Genomic DNA, 17982 nt, shown 5'->3' with positions numbered 1-17982 from the left:
CCCACCCCCCACGGCCCTACACTCAGGACTACCTCCCTGCCCCCCACACCCCTGTGCTCAGGACTACCCACGCCCCTGCCTGGTGCAGTGGTCTCCCACAGTGATTGTCTGACCTCACCCTGTCCCTGCTAGAGCCCTTCAGGAGCATGATATCCAGCATCCACAGTGGGCCTTAAAGTGTCCCCATGTCCCATCCTGGCCAGGGAGTGTCCAGCCTCACCCCTGCTCTTCTCCCCTCTCCCTCAAAGTGTCCTATCCTGCTCCCTCTGCCTGGTCCCCCAACCTCTGCACATCCCCTGATGAGCTGCCCCAGATGGGAGCTTCCACCTAAGTGAACGTCAGACCCCAACATGGAGCCTGGGCTCTGCTTAGGGGACAGGGGCTGCTGCCGGGGGAAGCAGGAGCCCAGGTTCAGGGCAGGGCGGTCTGCAGTCAGGTGGGAGAGTAAGTCACCAATGGGGACAGACACGAGGTCCAGGCTGGTGGGCAGAGTCAAGACCAGAAGAGGAAGGCCAGTGGTGGTTCAGGCAGTCCTGAAAGCAAGGAGGAGGTCCCAGGCTGAGGGTTCCAGGGCAGACACACAAAGAAGGAGCAGATCAAGGGGTTTCCCAGAGCACAGTGTTGCTGATTCTGCCCCTATGACTGCCCAGTCCTGGGAATGATACACCCAAGGCCAGGTCAAGGCAGCATCAACTGATTCTGTAGGGGTGACCTTGTCCGTAGCCCTTGTCCATGCTGATTCCGTGCTGGCCCTTTGGAACTTAGCACAACTGCAGATGTATTTCATATTCCCTAATCATATTTGTTGTATGAAAACAGACACAAGAGATATTTCAAGGATGAGCCTGTAAATGACAAGTGCATGAATGTCAAGCTCATGGAGAAGGCTGGACATTTCAGAAAGACACAGTTGCTCCAGTGGATGGGGTTACACAGCGTCCTGTTAACTGGACCCAGTATCAGGACCACACCCCCCACAAGCATACTTCACACGTGCAGACACAGGGGCCCTTTTCAGACAGGCAATCCTATTGCAGATCAGATGACAGTATTACCTACTGCTGAGTGGGAGAGTCTCTTTCTTCCATCCCAAGCCCAGATCTGCCTGAACGGAAGGACACTGTGAACCAGAGACAACCCAGCCTTGTGTGGTCTGCCAATTAAGTCTGTCAGTAAAGCACTTCTTAAAGGGTTTCCTATGACAAACGGGTGACATGTTGTATTGTCACTGTTCTAATGATGACTTTGTCCAGCAAAGGTACAAACCTTCCCCAAGTTCACAGGGGCAACCAGTCTTAAGAAAAATATTTCTGCTTAAAATATCAGGTGTGAATGGGTCCCAGCATCCTCATTTTTACAACCCAAGGGATTTTCATGTTGGAAAGACCAGCAAGCATGGGGTAGCCACTCTATCTTCTGAAGGAAGATACTGCTCCTGCTCTGTGCAGTAATGTGGTGTTAATAGGGACATTCTTGAAAGTGTCATTAAATACATCATTCTGGCAACTGGACCTGAAGTCAGACCCTTTCAGGCTTTTCCCATTGCAGAAAAGAGAAAAGTGCACAGAATGAGCTATTTCTGATCTGCTGCCCTTGGGTTGGGCTGTGCTGTGAACATGAGGGGCCCAAGAAGAGCAGAGGCTGAAGTCTGAGGGTCAGAGGAGAGCAGTGGGAACATAGAAGCACCGTAGGGCAAACCCTCCGCTCTTGTGAAGACGCAGAAAACTCCCACTCTGCTCTCCTTTCCGGCCACAGAAGAACTGAGCCTGGACAGTGTGTGGTCAGTTGCTGGTTTATGAAATTGCAACTTATCATAACAACATATTCCCTCAAAAAGCAGAAGCCAGTTGCTTTCAAACTCTCCCTAATGTCCAGGACAGACTTGCACACGACACCCTCCCAGGGCACAGCCAGGGTACGTGGCCCAGACAGACAGAAATGGCAGAACTTAAGGGCACTGGGCTCTGGGGGGCAGCAGGCCACCACGGACGTGACCACACGCAAACCCAGGACTGACGGTGCGTCAGCCAGTGGGAGATGGGAGCAACCGGGGGCCTGTCTCACTTCCTTGGGGTCAGGAGAGGTGACAAGTGTGGCGGCACCCACCTCAGAGGAGAGCCGTGCTGTCTTCTGCCTTCCTGGCAGATATTTGGAGGCGTCTGCTGGTGGTCCAGAGAGGACGGGGCACATCTCTGCCCTTGCACCTGCCCTGAGCTGCAGAACTCATGTATGTGGACCTCAGCCACAGAGTCCTAGCCCCTACTCCCTTCCCTGCCCTGCTCTCTCTGTGAACACTGAAGCTGATTAAACCCCTTAAAATTCAAAACTGCTCAATAACTTACGACCTAGAAAATAAAAACTTTCATGATCTAAGTTATTGTATTCCACTAATTTTGTAAAGTGAATCTCTCCAACTATAGCAAGAAATTCACAATCAAGAATAAATACACAGTACCACTTAAACAATTTTTTGGCAGATTGAAGCTTCTTCTCAAGTCCTGGAAACATTGCAGATGGTCCTTAAACTGCCGAGGGAGTCCCCTTGGGACTGATTCAGAAGAAACAAACCACATCCCCTTGTGCAGGCACTGTCTGGGTCCTCCTGTGCTCAGGATGGGGGACAGTAGCCGGAGCCGAGGGTGGCCTGGTTTTAAAGAGCCAGGCTGCTGTGTGACGCAGCGAGTGAGGGACTCGTAAACCTACTGGGACTCAGCTCCAGATCCTGTCACTTAGAGGTACTCAGAAGTCCTGGGGGCCTCTGAACCTGAGGGCGGTGGCTGCAGCACAGAGCGGGTAGCACTATGGACAGAGACAAGAGGTGTTGACATTAGCTGTCCCTCCTCGAGATTCAGCAGACAAGAACTTACTTCCTTACGGGGCTGTGGTGGGGAATGTCTGCCAGACAACGAAATGCCAAGTGCACACTCCGAGTGCTGGTTCCTTGTGGAAACACAGCGCTGGAAGTCTCCTTGGAGGTGATGGTGCTGACCCTCATGTACAGAGGAGAAAGCAGTGCAGCGAGGGGGGGATCGCCCCACATCATGGGCCTGTGGATGGCAGAGCAGAGCTGGACGTGGCCCCACGCACAGCCTCCAGGCTGGGAGTGTTGTCCCACAAGTGATTCTGGGCCTCCAGCTTGGAGCCTGCTTCGGATTCTGGGTCTCCTTCTCTCTCTGCCCTTCCCCGCTGGTGCTCTGTCTCTCTTTCCCAAAAATAAATAAACATTAAAAAAATTAAAACAAAAACAGAACAAAGAATGTGCAAATAAAGGTTGTATCTATTCAAGGGTATGTGACTTAATATTCTCCCACAGCATTTCTACATTTCCTTATTGTGGTAAAATACCCATAACATAAAGTTTACTATTTTAACCATTTTACATTTTTTCTAAAGTAAGATTCTTCCCCAGCACAGATCCTGGTGTGGGGCTTGAACTCAAGACCGTGAGATCAAGACCTGAGCTGAGATCTAGAGTCAGATGCTTAACCAACTGAGCCACCCACATGTCCTTATTTTAACCATTTTATTTTATTTTTATTTTGTAAAAAGTTTTTTAATGTTTATTTATTTTTGAGAGAGACAGAGTGCAAGCGGAGGAGGGCAGAGAAAGGGACACACAGAATCTGAAGCAGGCCCCAGGCTCCGAGCTGTCAGCACAGAGCCTGACATGGGCTTGAACCCACAAACTGAGAGATGGTGACCTGGGCTGAAGTCGGACGCTTAACCGACTGAGTCACCCAGGTGCCCCTTAACCATTTAAAGTGAACAACTCAGCGGCACCGATGACGTTCTTGATGTCATGTGACCGTTACCACTGTCTAGGTGCAGAACTTTCTTGGCGCCCAAACGGAGATGCTGTAGCTCTCAAGTGGTCACTCCACATCCGCGCTGTCGGCCCCGGCAACCGCGTCTGCGGCCCGGCACGTGGTGTTGCCTGTGGTGGACGTTCCCTGTCCTCACTGTAGCCTGAACCACAGCAACAATGAGGCATGCCTTGAAGACCACCGTTTGGGTCATGGCCAAGCTATGGCGCCTCTCACCAGGGCAGCGCGTCAGGTAGGATGAAGGTCTCCGAGTCACCGTCTTCAAGACACTGAAAATGGCAAGTTATAGAACAAGAAGCATATCTTGCTGCTAACAAGAAAATTATGAGGCAGGGGCTATAATTCTCTGTATAAACACAGGCACGCGAATACACAGGCAGCAGTTTCTGTGGACACACGACACACGACAGTGGTGCTGGGGGTGGTCGAGGGCCTTCAGCTCTGGCTATTGATGTTTGGGTTTCCAGGGGGAATGTGTTCCCCTGTGAGTGTGTCATTATAGTGAATTAAATTGAGAAAAAAGGGGAAAAGTGGAAGAGAGGGAACAGTGGACGGAGGGAAAGGCCAGAAGGGAGGCCCACAGAGGCATTCTCTCTGGAGCGGGGTGTGGGGTGCTGTGTTTGAGTTTAATTGTTTTCAACACCACAAGTGGGCTCCTGAATCCCCATCACTCTCCACCCCACCCACCTCCCCTCTGGTGACCAGCAGTGTGTTCCTTGTAGTTGAGTCTGTTTCTTGGTTTGTCTCTCTGTCTCTTTTTCCCTTTGCCCATTTGTTTTCTTTCTTAAATTCCACACACAAGTGAAGTCATAGGGTATTTGTCTTTCTCTGACTAACTTGCTTTGCTTAGCACAGCACTCTCCAGTTCCATCTGCGTTGTTGCAAATGGCAAGATTTTATTCTTTTTCATGGCTGAGTAATATTCTACATGCCTGCACCCTCTTCAGCATGAGGTGTTTGGCAGGGGTTGTCCCACTGGGAGACGAGCTGGACGCTGGTGATTCTGGGCCAGTCCCAGGGTTGCAAAGCCCAGAGGCCAGTTCAGGGTGAAGCCACTCCTTTGGCAGGGAAGTCTTGCTCCGTAAGCAGTGTTTGGATTTTAGAGAAAATTCTCCAAGCTAATCAAGTTGTTCTTCTCGTGTTGCCGATTCTCAAGCAAGTGTATGGGATGGGCGCTAAACCCACCCCAGTGTGGGGCTCAGTGCTCCGAGGGGCTGCCATCCGCCGCCCTGGGGCCTTGCTACTGTCCCACCTTCTCTCCTGCCACCGCCCTCATGCCGAGCCCCAGGGACATGTCCACCCAGAATCATGGTGGTCTGTTTGCCAATGGACGGTGTCTCCAACCCCGACTAGGCACAAACCCCACAGACAAAACGGCTATGTTGTCCTGCCTGCTGGGTGGACACAGGATTGTGGCTCTCTTGGAGATAGAGGCACATGGAGGTCCAGTCCAGAAGAGGCCAGCAGAGCTCAGCCAGGGGAGTGGAGGTTAGGGTACAGGTGACCTGGTCAGAGTGGGGACAACATCTGTTACTGTGGATGTGGACACGGCAGTCACCACGTATGAGAAGTAAGCACCTGCCTTGCAGAGACTCTGGCCACTGGCCTGCCTGGTGCCCAGGGGTCCTCACACACTAGCTGACCTCGGTGAAGACACTTGGCAGCAGACGAGCAACCTGCCGGATCTAATGGGCGTCGTAGCCAACAGATTGTGGAACATCGTGTGTCTTCAGCTAAAGTGCAACTTGGTTCCAGTGCTGCCAATGGAACCAGTGACACATTGAGGGGCCTGGCAAGGTTCCTGGGCACACAGCTAACGGAGCTCCCTTCCTCCTGCCTCCCTCTTTCCATCCACGGGGAGCTAAGGGCCTGAGCAAGGAGCTCAGGGCCTCACGAGAGGGATGAGAATGCAGCAAGGGCATGGCGGCCTGTGGCTTTGCGGAAGACCCTCCCGAGGCCAGCGTGGGAAGTAGATCGAGGCCGGGCTGTAGGGAAGGCAACAAGTGAACAGTTTTGTAGGAATCAAGGAAGAAATTGTAGAGGCAGTGGAGCTGGGCCACGTCTCGAGACGTTTGAGGAGGTTGGCCGGTGCCCCCGGGTGTGGTGGGAGAGGAGGAGCCAGGACGGCTGTGCAGTTGGCACACAGGTCCTTGAGAAGCGAACAGAGAAGCGCTGTTCTCATCACCCCCTCCACTGCGGTCTGGGGAGACTGCACAGCAGTGGGGGCTTTCTGCCTTCACGCCAGAGACAAAACAGACGCCGGGGAGCTTGACGAGAGTGGACAGGAGGGAGAAACCATGGCAAGTGACTTAGCGGATGGGTGCCTGAAGTTTTTCATTCATAGAGTGTGGATAAACTTACCTCGAAGAGCTGTTATAAAGATTAATTTGGAGACCCAGTGGAGGCTTGCCACCGGTTCTGACTCAGTGTTTGAGAAGTGGTGGGCACATGGTTTGGGAGGTGAGAGTGTAGAGTGGTAAGAGCACAAGCTTTGGGGAGACAGAGGGCGTGCCCAGTCCCCACTGCATTTCAACCCAGGCTTCCTGCAGCCACCACTCTGCTGGGATGTACACACAGGGGCTTAGGGGCCCACTCAGCCTACCCCTTGTGCTGGGCCCTGCCCACCAGGTGTCTGGCAGAGTTGCTCACCCTCTGACCTCGGCTTCTCCACCGTCCTGGCCTGGGCCCTGCTCTACATTGGGTGTCCCCCCTCCCACCCCTCAGAGGCCTCCTCCTCTGCTCTGCCCTCTCTCCCACGTAGTGAACTTTCCCTCCTGTCTGCCTCCTTCCCTCACTGGTCACATATTAAATCAAAGAAGCAAAAAGGCAGAACAATCTTGCCTGCAAGTCACGTCCCCTCACAGCTCAAGGTTTGAAGGGTCATCTTGCGCGAACATTCACTCTCTGCAGACGTCCTTCACCTTGTTCTCGCATGCCCTTGGCTGCACGGAAGTGTCTCCTGGAAGGTCCTCCGACTCTTCCCCATCTACTCTTGTCCCCTGTCTCCTGTCACTGTGCTCTGGCTGGCTGGTCTCAGACACACGCAGCTCACTCCCAGCTGGCCCTCTTGCAGTCTCCTGTCACATGCCCTGCTTCTGTGAGGGCCCCTCATCCCAACTGCCTCCTTGAAGCCTACCCTTCTTGCTTTGCCAAGAATATGTTATTCTGGCCCTTTGCTTTCTTTTTTTTTTAAAAAAAAATTTTAATATTTATTTTTGAGAGACAGAGAGAGAGAGAGAGAGAGAGCAGGGGAGGGGCAGAGAGAGAGGGAGACACAGAATCCGAAGCAGGCTCCAGGCTCCGAGCTGTCAGCACAGAGCCTGAGGCGGGGCTCGAACCCACGAACCGTGAGATCATGACCAGAGCCAAAGTCGGACGCCTAACCGACTGAGCCCCCCAGGTGCCCCAGGCCACTTGCCTCTGACATCGCACTTCCCCACCCATAGCCCTACATGAGAGGTTAGAGTCCCTGACGGGTGCCCCTGGAATATAGGTATTTTATATCAAACACTTACAGAGCTTCAAGGACATCACTTTTCTTGTTTTTTATTTTTGTTTTTGTTTTTGTTTGTGTAAAGGCAGCCCCCTGCCCTGGACAGTAAAATCCCTGAGGTGGGGGCTCTGCACAGAGTGTCTAATCATCCTCCTTCAGAGTGTGGTGCTGATCAGACAGCAGTGCACGTCTGAGGTCAGTGGTGGTGGGGCCGTGAATGGAAGATGAGTACCATCTGGTAAAGGACCTGAAGACACAATACGTACTCATACAAGCTCAAGGGAAGTTGGGGAAATATGGGTTATCTCGTAGAAGCATGATGTTTGACGTGGGGAGGAACACGCGATTGCTGGTGCTGTTGTTGAGTTTGCTCTGACGCTCCTGACGGAAAACACCCTGCTCAGCTTCTCGGCCTGTAAACCACGTTGCCCCCAAATGCTCTGACCCTCCCATCATCAGTGAGTGACCTCACTGCCCCCAGGGCCTCCCCCTCCCCCTCCTAGGTGAAGTTCACTGGCTTGAAGATGGCATTTTTAGGTTGAATTTCTACATTATTGCTGTTTTATTGCTGTTTTTTTAAATCTCATTTAATATATTTTATTGAAGACTAGAAAGGCTAAGACACCACAGTTGTACCTGATTTTCTCAGAGGAACACACACTTCACGTGTCACTGAGCCACAAGCATGCTCACGTGCTCCTGGGTGACCCTCTTAACCGAGGCCCCACCAGGTCCAGCTGCTAGTTCCCTCACACTCAATCCTGGCCCCTCAGAATGGGGCCTGATGCTGTCTGGAGACTCAGTGCATGCTAAGGGAATTGACTGTATGGGATGGAAATTGAAAACCGAGGTGCATAGAAATGGAATGCCATGGACACCAAAGCCAGACAGGAGCCGGAGACTTTTCTGGCCTATACCCTTGGCAGAGACTCACTAAGAGACTGAGACCTGATCCTAGGACTGCAGAAGGCTTTTCCTGCCTCCGCATCATGACCACATTCTTAAGACCTACTTACACTAGTCCCTTCACCCGTTCTATCATAGCTGCCTCTGAAAAAGGGATTACTGGAATATCAAAAGACAAAAAGTACAAATTGAAGACACAGAACAAACATCAGAACCAGACATGACGGGGATGTTGGAATGATCAGACCAAGAATTTAAAACAATTCTAATTAATAGGTGGGCAATGTAAGCAGAGAGGTAGAATCCCAAGAAAGAACAAAAGTGAAATTCTAGATATACAAATCACTGTAACAGAAATGAAGAATGTCTTTTATGGGCACACTAGTAGACTGGACATGGTGGAAAAAACAATATCTGAGCTACAGGATAAATCAGTGGAATTTTCAACAATTGCAAAGCAGAGAGGAAAAAGATTGAAACAAAAAAGCAGACTATCCTCAGGCTGTGGGGCAAGTGCAGAAGGTGAAACACACGTGTAATGGTAAGAATAGAAGGAGAAAAAGGAGAGAGAGGAAGGGAGAAAATCTTTGAAGCAACCATGACATAGGAAATAGCTACTTTAGAGTAATTGTCTGATAAATCCAACATCTGGGTCATCACAAGGTCTAATTGTATCAACTGTGTTTTTGTCTGTCTTTGGTCACACGCCTTCTTTATTGTATGTGTAATATTGGACTACTAGACCTTGTAAATGAAACTTCACAAAGACTCCGATTATGTTACCTTCATGTGAAGACTGATGACTTTTTCTTCTAGTGGAGTTAAATTACTGGGGGATCTTATGGAGGCTTAGTTTTGTTTGTTAGAGGTTACTTTTTATTTTGTCAGGATAGTTCTGTTTTGGTTTTGACCTCAGTTTTTCCCTCATTATTTTAAATTTATTTTTTCTGGATTTATTGAGATATAATTGACATAAAACATTTATAAGTTAAGGTGTACAGCCTCTTGATTTTATACGTTTGTATATTGAAAAGTTTGTGTATTGTAAAATATTACCACCAGAGCATTAGCTAATACCTCCATCATGTCAAATAATTACCATTTCTTTTTTGTGGTAAGAACATTTAAGATCTACTCTCTTAGTAACATTCAAGTATGTAAATAGTATTATTAGCTATAATAACCATGATGTACATTAGATCCCCAGAACTTGTTAATCTTATAACTGGAAGTTTGTACCCTTTGACCAATATCTCTCCAATTTCCTACCCCACACCCTCTAGCCCCTGTTAATCCTCACCTTACAGTCTGTTTCTCTTGTTTTTTTTTTTTTTTTAGATTCCACACATAAGAGATATCATACACTATGTATCTTTCTCTGTCCACATACCTCAGTTGGCACAATGTCCTCAAGGTACATACAAGTTTTATAAATGGCAGATCTCCTTCTTTCTCATGGGTGAATAGTATTCTACTGTATATGAGCCATATATTTATCCATTCATCCACCAACAGATGCTTAGGTTGTTTCTGCATCTTGCCTATTATGAGCAATGTTGTGATGGACACGGGAGTGCAGGTGTCTCTACAAGATTCTGATTCAATCCCTTTGGATAGGTACCCAGAAGTACAACTGTTGCATGATGAGGTAGTTGTATGTTAATTTTTGAGGAACCTCCGTGGTGTTTTCCACACTGGCTGCACCAGTTTGCATCCTCACCAATAGTGCAAGAGAGTTCCTTTTTCTCCACATTCCTGCTAACACATATTATCTCTTGTCTTTTTGATGTGAGCCATCTGACAGGTGTGAGGTGACACATCATTATGGTTTTGATTTGTATTTGAGTGATCTTAGTCTTAAGGTAAACCTTTGGTCCTGTGACATAGTCTTTATTCCTTAGGTGTGGCCCTTCTTGGGTTTTAATGGAGATGTTGAGGTGTTTACCAAGCCCCTCTAATGTGGGAGGACTTGAATTTCAAACTCCATCTGTCCCATGATGAGAAGTAGCTCATGTATCAGCCACTAGAGCCTGCCAGATATTGTCTCCTTTCAGGGCCCCCTTTTCATGCACAGTTCAAGTATCAGCCAATGGCTGGAAGACCTTTCCCCACCCCCAGAAGCTCTTGACTTTTTCTGAGACATTTATCCTCAATTTCCATCTGCCTGGCAGCCACAATCTCTGTCCTCTGAGACCTTGGACCAACAGGTCTATGGCCCGGTGATGAGTCATAAGTGCTCTGAATTCATTAGCAGTTGAGCTTAGATACAGGAGATATTTACAGTGACTCCATTCGTTCGAGGTTTATTCCTACCCAGATTTTCCTGGTTTAGGTCACTCTCAGGTGCTAGAAAGAGTTGTGACATTTAAAAAATATTTATTCAGGAGATTGTAATTGGTATCTATGTGAGGGCTACTGACAGTCTAGAAACAGCCCACTGTATCCTTTTTAATTCAAATTTTTCCAAAAATCCTTAAATATGCATACATTTTATTCTGAAGTAAGAAAAGAACAAAAGACTTGCTGATAATTTGAACACAGGGGCTTGAGAAGAGGGAGAAGGCCAACATTTCTAACACATGTGTCTGAGGCACTGGTGAGCCTCTGAACCTGTGTATACACGCTGGTAACTAAAGTGAACACTTCCAATGTGAACTAATTTGGGAGAACCTGGAATGAGAAGGAAAGGATTACACAGTGTTTTTTAAACTGAAAGGAACAGTTTATAAAATAATAAGTATAAAGTTATTCTATATTTATTAAAGTCTGTGTATATGTGCAAACATAGGCAAACAAAAAATTGTTCATACCAGCCTTTGGATGAAATTAAAAGGCTTTGCTTTTTTACTTTCTCCTTTTAAATGTCTTTGTTTTCCAATTTTATTAGCATGAAATACACATTTGGAAAGATAAGAAACCCCATGGATCTTTTTCAGAGAATCCCTACCACACAGAGCAACAGAAAACCTAGGAGCAGATACGAGTTAAGGGTGTGAGTCATGCTGGGGGTCCCTGGGCCTGGGGTCCTCCGTGGTGGCTCCAGACCCTCCCCTCTGCAGAATGCCTCCCTCAACCCGAGGGTGGGAACTGGCGCCTCTCCTGCAGAGTTCTGGCCCCAGAGTTTATCCCTGGGAGCATTTCTGGCAACCGTCTCCCACTGTGGTCCGAGCAGCAAGGCAGGCTAAGCCACCTCTGTGGCTGCAGCCAGTCCCAACATGGCTGTGCTGACCAGCCACCCTCCTGTGTCCTGTGCAAAGCTTGGAGGCTCCAGGACTGTGTTGCAAACTCTGCCCCTGGCCACCATCCTGATAGCTCTGCCCAGGTTCCACAGGTTCTGTAAACCTCATAAACGTGAAGTTTATTTCCAATTAGGGAAAAATAAAGAGAATGGTCACTGTCCCCCTGACTAACCATGTCACAAACATGCTTCTGTGCAGCCTTTCCAAAACTACTTCTAATTGGTAGAAATCATCCCTGGATGATTGGTCCATTCTGTCAGCTGGTATTTACTGGGTTCCTGCCATGTGCCTGGTGCACAATGCTTGCAAGTGAATTGATTTAGACAAACAGCCCTGGTGCAGGAGTAAGAAGGTGAACAGGACATTGTCCTTGTCCTCAAAGAGTTTAAAGTCTGTAGAGGGAGATAGACAAGGCGACGTGGAGGAGGGCGGGCCTGGAAACATGGTGACAGAGCATGTGGGGGTCACAGCCCTGTTCCATCAAAGGACCATTTCTGTCCACGAGCTTCCAAACTACACATGTTCTTGCACCCCGTCCCAGCCCTGCACAGTTAGATCTCAAGGGGGAATGGGGTGTTTGGGCCACGAGGAGCTTCGCTTCCCTCAGGCCTCCCCTGGTGCCCAAATTCTCTGGAACCCAAACCTCCTCGGGTCCAGGGTCGACAGGTTCCTGGTTTGTGACGGAAGACGGCAGGGCACAGCCACCCTGGTTCACCTCCCACACTGATGACCATCTCCATATTCCAGACTTGAAAAAGCCTTGTCAGAATATCACTCTAAAAAGTGCTAACATTTTTTTAAAGACTACTCTTGGAGACTCTGTTTCCAGGCAGAACCTCTTCTCCTAAAAACAAATCCTCCCCCAAGCTGCCACCCTCACTGGCTCTGCCTCGAGACAGCCTCGAGAGTGTGGGGGTGGGGGGGGCACGGGCCCCACTTAAAGCCCGTGCCTTGAGCCCCTGCCTTGAGCACAGGCATGTTGGAGAGAAAATTGGTAGCCAGGGCTGGGGACAGGGCCATGTCCACACTGATGACTTCTTTAATCTATTTAGTGCCTTTCAGTCCACAGAGCTGCCACACAGGTCTCCTTGACCCTACAGGGCAGGACACCCAGCGTCTGGGAAGATAAGGGGCTTCCTGGGGCCCCAGGGTGCAGTGGTGTCACAGCTGGGCCCCATGGATGCTGCACAGCACATTGAGATGTGCGTTCAGGGAGCAGGACACTAGGACACATCTCACTTTAGGGAAAGCTGCACCCTGGATCACTGCCTTTTGCCAAACCCTTCGGGGAAGGTGGCGGGGCCTGGGCATTGGGCACACAGACCTTAGCTCAGGAGAACAGCCTCCGGAGGGCAGCTTTGACCTCCGTGTTCCTCAGGGAGTAGATAAGGGGGTTCAGGGAGGGCGCCACCGAAGTGTAGATCACAGACACCACCTTGTCCTTGTGCAACGAGTATCTGGATGCTGGGCGGATGTAGGTGTAGATGACAGTGCAGTAGTACAGGGAGACCACCAGGAGGTGGGAGGAGCAGGTGGAGAAGGCCCGTCGCTTGCCTGAGGCCGAGCGGATGCGCAGGATGCTGGCGATGATGCAGCCGTAGGAGAGCATGATCACAGAGAAGTTCCCCAAGGCCAGGATCACGTCTGCAGTGAAGGCCATGGCCTCGTTCAGGCGTGTCGGGGCACAGGCGAGCTTCAGCAGAGGGGGGATCTCGCAGAAGAAGTGCTCGACCACGTTGGAACGGCAGAAGGGCAGGTGCAGCAGGAGGCCGGTGTTCACACTAGTGTTGGCCAGGCTGATGGTCCACACTGCCACGGCCAAGAGCCTGCAAACCCGGGAGTCCATGAGGGTGCTGTAGCGCAGGGGCCAGCAGATGGCCACGTAGCGGTCATAGGCCATGGCGGAAAACAGCAGCAGCTCAGCTCCCAGAGACCACGTGAAGGAGAAAAGCTGCACTATGCAACCCCCGTAGGAGATGGTCCTGTCAGCCACCATGCTGCCCAGCAGCTTGGGCAGGATCGTGGAGGTGCAGAAGATGTCCACCACGGCCAGGTTTACCAGGAAGAAGTACATGGGGGTGTGCAAGGCAGGGCAGGAGCCAATGGCCACCATGATGAGCAGGTTTCCAGAGAGGGCCACCACGTAGAGGAGGAGGAAGACAGGAAAGAGGAGCATTTGCAGGTGAGGTGTTTCTGAGAATCCCAGAATGAGGAACTCGGTGACCAATGTCTGGTTCATCACAGCCACTGGGGGTGAGGCTCTGACCCTGCTGTGAAGGAAAGACGTTCTCACTGTTTCAACTTGTTCTGAGCATCCCGCAAATATGTGTGTGACCCGCTTTGAAAGAGAACTTCAAATACTATTTTGGTAATAAAAATGGAGATTTGTGTCCTGGAAAACTTTGGGGGGCAGGGACATCACAGAAGAAGCAGTTGCCCCTAATGTGCAGAGAAGTCCCAGTCCTCACCCCTCCCCTCCCTGGTGCAGGACTGAGACCCCACTCACAAGATCACTGGACCTGGGGCCCTGGTCGGCAAGGGCTGGTCTCCCCACCACACAGAACACTGAGCATGCATGGTGTTGGGGGGCTTATGGAGAACTGGGGGACCTGATTGTGTTTACAGCCCACTCACCCACTCAGACAGGGTCTGGGGACAGAGAAGGGGTGGGAGGGAGGGGGAGAAGGGAGAACTGCTTCTGAAGTCCACTGTCTTCTTCCCAGACTGACCACACCGAGGCAGCACTGGCTGAGAGGGACCCAGGGTCCTCACACACATGCACTGGGCGCGAGGGGCAGGCCTGTCTTTAGGGTGCAGAATGGCCCACAACAGCACCCCCCCGATCAAAGACAAATCACCACCAAACTCTTCAGCTGAATCAAAAGTTCCCCCAAGATAAACCTGGGATAGCACAGACCCAGGTTCATCCATGCAGCTTCTGTAAGTGGGGGTGGCATGACTCCTTCTAGATTATTGTGTCCTGTGGGGCCACTGTGTTGATTTCAAAACAGTGCATCTTGGAAATGTTTCACTGCTTAGATGATAGCCCTTTAATGAGAAAAGAAGAGTTTCAGACATCCGCATAAAGTCAGGGGCTTGGCAACCTACTTGCTGGCATTGCTGTTGGGGTGTTGGCTTTCACTAAACATTACAAGGACATGTTATGAGGGGTGGTCTGAGAATGAGGAATCAGATCACCCACTGGAATGTGCCCACTGGTGTGGAAAATGTTGACACATTTCAGCCAAAAATCTGATACTTTAAAAAAGAGAAAGATGAGAGATGGGGGAGAGAGAAAGGGAGAGAGTGTTAGAAAGAGGGGAGAGAGGAGAGAGGGAGAGAGAGAGTGTTAGAGGGAGAGAGAGGGGGTGAGAGAAAGGGAGAGAGTGTTAGAGAGAGGGGAGACAGAGGGGAGAGAGAGGGAGAGAGAGAGTGTTAGAGGGAGAGAGAGGGGGTGAGAGAAAGGGAGAGAGTGTTAGAGAGAGGGGAGACAGAGGGGAGAGAGAGGGAGAGAGAGAGTGTTAGAGGGAGAGACCGAGGGAGAGAGAGAGAGAGGGAGAGAGGTGGATCTTATACTACATACTCTCCATGTTGTTCTGTTTACTTTTTAAAAATACGATTAGAGAATTATCATCCTCAAACATAACAGCCAAAGGGATATCATGATTCTTAGTCACAGAGTAAAATGTAATTGTCCACATGATCAAAGCGCTGTTTATATTTAAAACATACACGATACACAGAATCAACATTCAATGATAGTAGGTGCTTACAAAAATATGAAAAAAGGCTTCTGGAATCCCTGGTATCCTCTCAAGAAACTTCCTTCTTGGTCCCAAGGAAAAATCTTTAGAGAATCAGAAATTATTAGGAAATAGAGTTGGTTTTAAAAAGAAAAACTACAGCGAGTGACACTTGCAGCCAAGAGCAGGGTCAGTTGGAGATTTGTAACCAGGGCTGGAGAAGCCCTGTACCATCTGGAGTAGGTAGACACGGCTCACAGGTAGTGCTTGGTGCACCCTGAGGGACCAATTAGCACAGAACCTGCTCACGCATGGATTCAGGACTCTCTGGAGAAGCTGACCAGCACCTGGGGGACCCATCTAATCACCACCAAGTAAGAACAGAACATATTCTTGGCACCTGATGGTGTGGTCCAGACTCAAACAGGGGCTGGTGCTCAGCAGTAACCAGGGGCTGGCTGCCCAATGGGCATCAGGAGGAGCCAATGGGCATGCCAGGCAGTGAGACTGTCATGGTATTGAGCCAATGAACACACTGACCCACCATTTCTGCCTCGGGCAGACCTTGTCCTTTCTTCCCAGATAGAAGTGTGCAAATATTGGGAAGCCTGGGTGGCTCAGATGGCTAAGTGACTGACTCTTGATTTTGGCTCAGGTCATGATCTCAGGATCATGAAATTGAGCCCCTTGTCAGGCTCTGTGCTGAGTGTCAAGTCTGCTTAAGATTCTCTCTCTCTCTCTCTCTCTCTCTCTCTCTGTCCCACCCCCCCCATCTCTCTCTCAAAAAGAAAAATCAAGGTCAACTCCCATTGGCCTAGAGCTGTTGCTGGACATTACCAGGTCCCAGAACCTTGGAGTAGCTAATAGTCAGTTATCAGTGGCCACTGGACATTGTCCTCAGCTTTCTGTGCCCCCTGCTTCACACACAGAGCTAGTGCAGATGCCATCCAGTCAGGCAGCACTCGTCTCCTTACTCCACAAACCTGGGAGAATGGATAGTTGCCCTGGGGAAACCACACTAACCCAGGCCAGTGGTGTCAGGCTGCCTCGTTCCTGGAAAGGGTGCGTCTTACAGCTGGTAGCTTTTCATGCCTCTGGGACATTGACTCCAGGACAGTATGTGGAAGCAGTGACTGGCTGGTCACCAGGTCTTCTCAGACTTGTCCAAACTGCTGATCTGGGCTGGACATTTTCAGTTCAAGGTCAGGGCACTTGTCAGCTTGAGTCTCATCTCGTGTTCACCTTAACCCTCAACTGCTTGGTTTCAGAGAAAGGGTCAGCCTGTCACTTGGGATGTTTCCCGTAGTTTTATTTAGGTATGGATGACAAATGAAAGTTGTATGTACTTTGTGTTAACAGTGTAAGTTTTTTTTGAAATATACAATATGATGATTTGATAGATGTGTACATTGTGAAGTGATTGCCACAACCAAGTTAAATAACATATCCATCATCTTGCAGAGTTACTTTTTTGTTGTTATTGAGAAAGCTTAATATGTATGGTCGTAGCAAATGTCAGGTATACAGTACGGTGTATTTCACCATGCGGCACGCTCACTCCTCAAACCCACTCATCTTGTAACTGAAGGCTTGAACCTTTGTTCAGAATCTCTCTATTCCCCACACCCTTGGCTCCTGGCAGGCACTATTCTACTCTCTGTTTCTATGTGATCACCTTTTTTCAGATTCCACATAGAAAGAATACCATACACTGATGATCATTTTTGTGTGGTGGATTTCACTGAACATTATGTTCTCTAGGCTCATCCATGTTATTGCAAATGTCAGGAGATGTTTCTGGCAATGTTCAGTATTCTCTATATACAAGATCATGTTATCTGCAGGCAAGTTACTTCCTTCTTTCCAATTTGGATGGCTTTTATCTCTTTTTTTGACTTATTTATTATTTCTCTATTTTTTCCAAATTTTTATTTTGTTTTTGTCTCTTTAAAATTTATTTAAATTTTAGTTAACATGCAGTGCAATATGGGTTTCAGTAGTAGAACTCAGTGATTTATCACTTAAATACAACACCCAGTGCTCATCCCAACAAGTGCCTTCCTTAATGCCCATCACCCATTTAGCCCATCCCCTCACCCACTTCCTTCCATCAACCCTCAATTTGTTCTCTATTGTTCAATGTCTCTTATGGTTCCCCTTTTTCTCCCCCCCCTCAAAATGTTAATCTGTTTTGTTTCCCAAACTCCACATATGAGTGAAATCATATGAAATTTGTCTTTCTCTGAATGACTTATTTTGCTTAGCATGATACAAATTGCAAGATTTGTAGCAAATGGCAAGATTTCATTCTTTTTGATGGATGAGTAATATTCCATTGTGTGTATATATATCACATCTTCTTTATCCATTCATCAGTCAATGGACATTTAAGCTCTTTCCTTAATTTGGCAATTTCTGGTAGCACTGCTAAAAACATTGGAACATATGTACCCCTTCAAATCAACATTTTTGTATCATGTGGATAAATACCTGGTAGTGCAATTCCTGGATCATAGGATAGTTCTATTTTTATTTTTTTTCAGGAACCGCCATACTGTTTTCCAGTGTGGCTGCACCAGTTTGCATTCCCACTAACAGTGGAAGAGGGTTTCCCCTTTCTCCACATCTTTGCCCACACCTGTTGTTTCCTGAGTTGTTAATTTTAGCTGTTATGACAGGTGTGAAGTGGTATCTCATTGTGATTTTGATTTGTATTTCTCTGATGATGAACGATGTTGAGAATCTTTTCATGTGTCCGTTAGCCATATGGAGGTCTT

General features: G+C 48.8%; 1 protein-coding gene across 1 annotated transcript; it reads right to left on the bottom strand.

Moving 5' to 3' along the window:
• Nucleotides 1-12792: 12792 nt before the first annotated feature.
• Nucleotides 12793-13701, bottom strand: LOC132674708 (olfactory receptor 13G1-like). The gene has a single exon (XM_060627268.3). The coding sequence runs from the start codon at nt 13699-13701 to the stop codon at nt 12793-12795; it is 909 nt and encodes a 302-aa protein (XP_060483251.3).
• Nucleotides 13702-17982: the final 4281 nt, after the last annotated feature.

Source organism: Panthera onca, chromosome D2, assembly GCF_046562875.1.
Source record: "Panthera onca isolate mPanOnc1 chromosome D2, mPanOnc1 haplotype 2, whole genome shotgun sequence".
Lineage (NCBI taxonomy): Eukaryota > Metazoa > Chordata > Mammalia > Carnivora > Felidae > Panthera > Panthera onca.
Note: the sequence above shows the minus strand (reverse complement) of the source record. Positions and strands in the feature narration are given on the sequence as shown.

Excerpts from the sequence above, each read along its gene's own strand:
- LOC132674708 (XM_060627268.3), bottom strand. The coding sequence starts at position 13,701 with ATGAACCAGACATTGGTCACCGAGTTCCTCATTCTGGGATTCTCAGAA.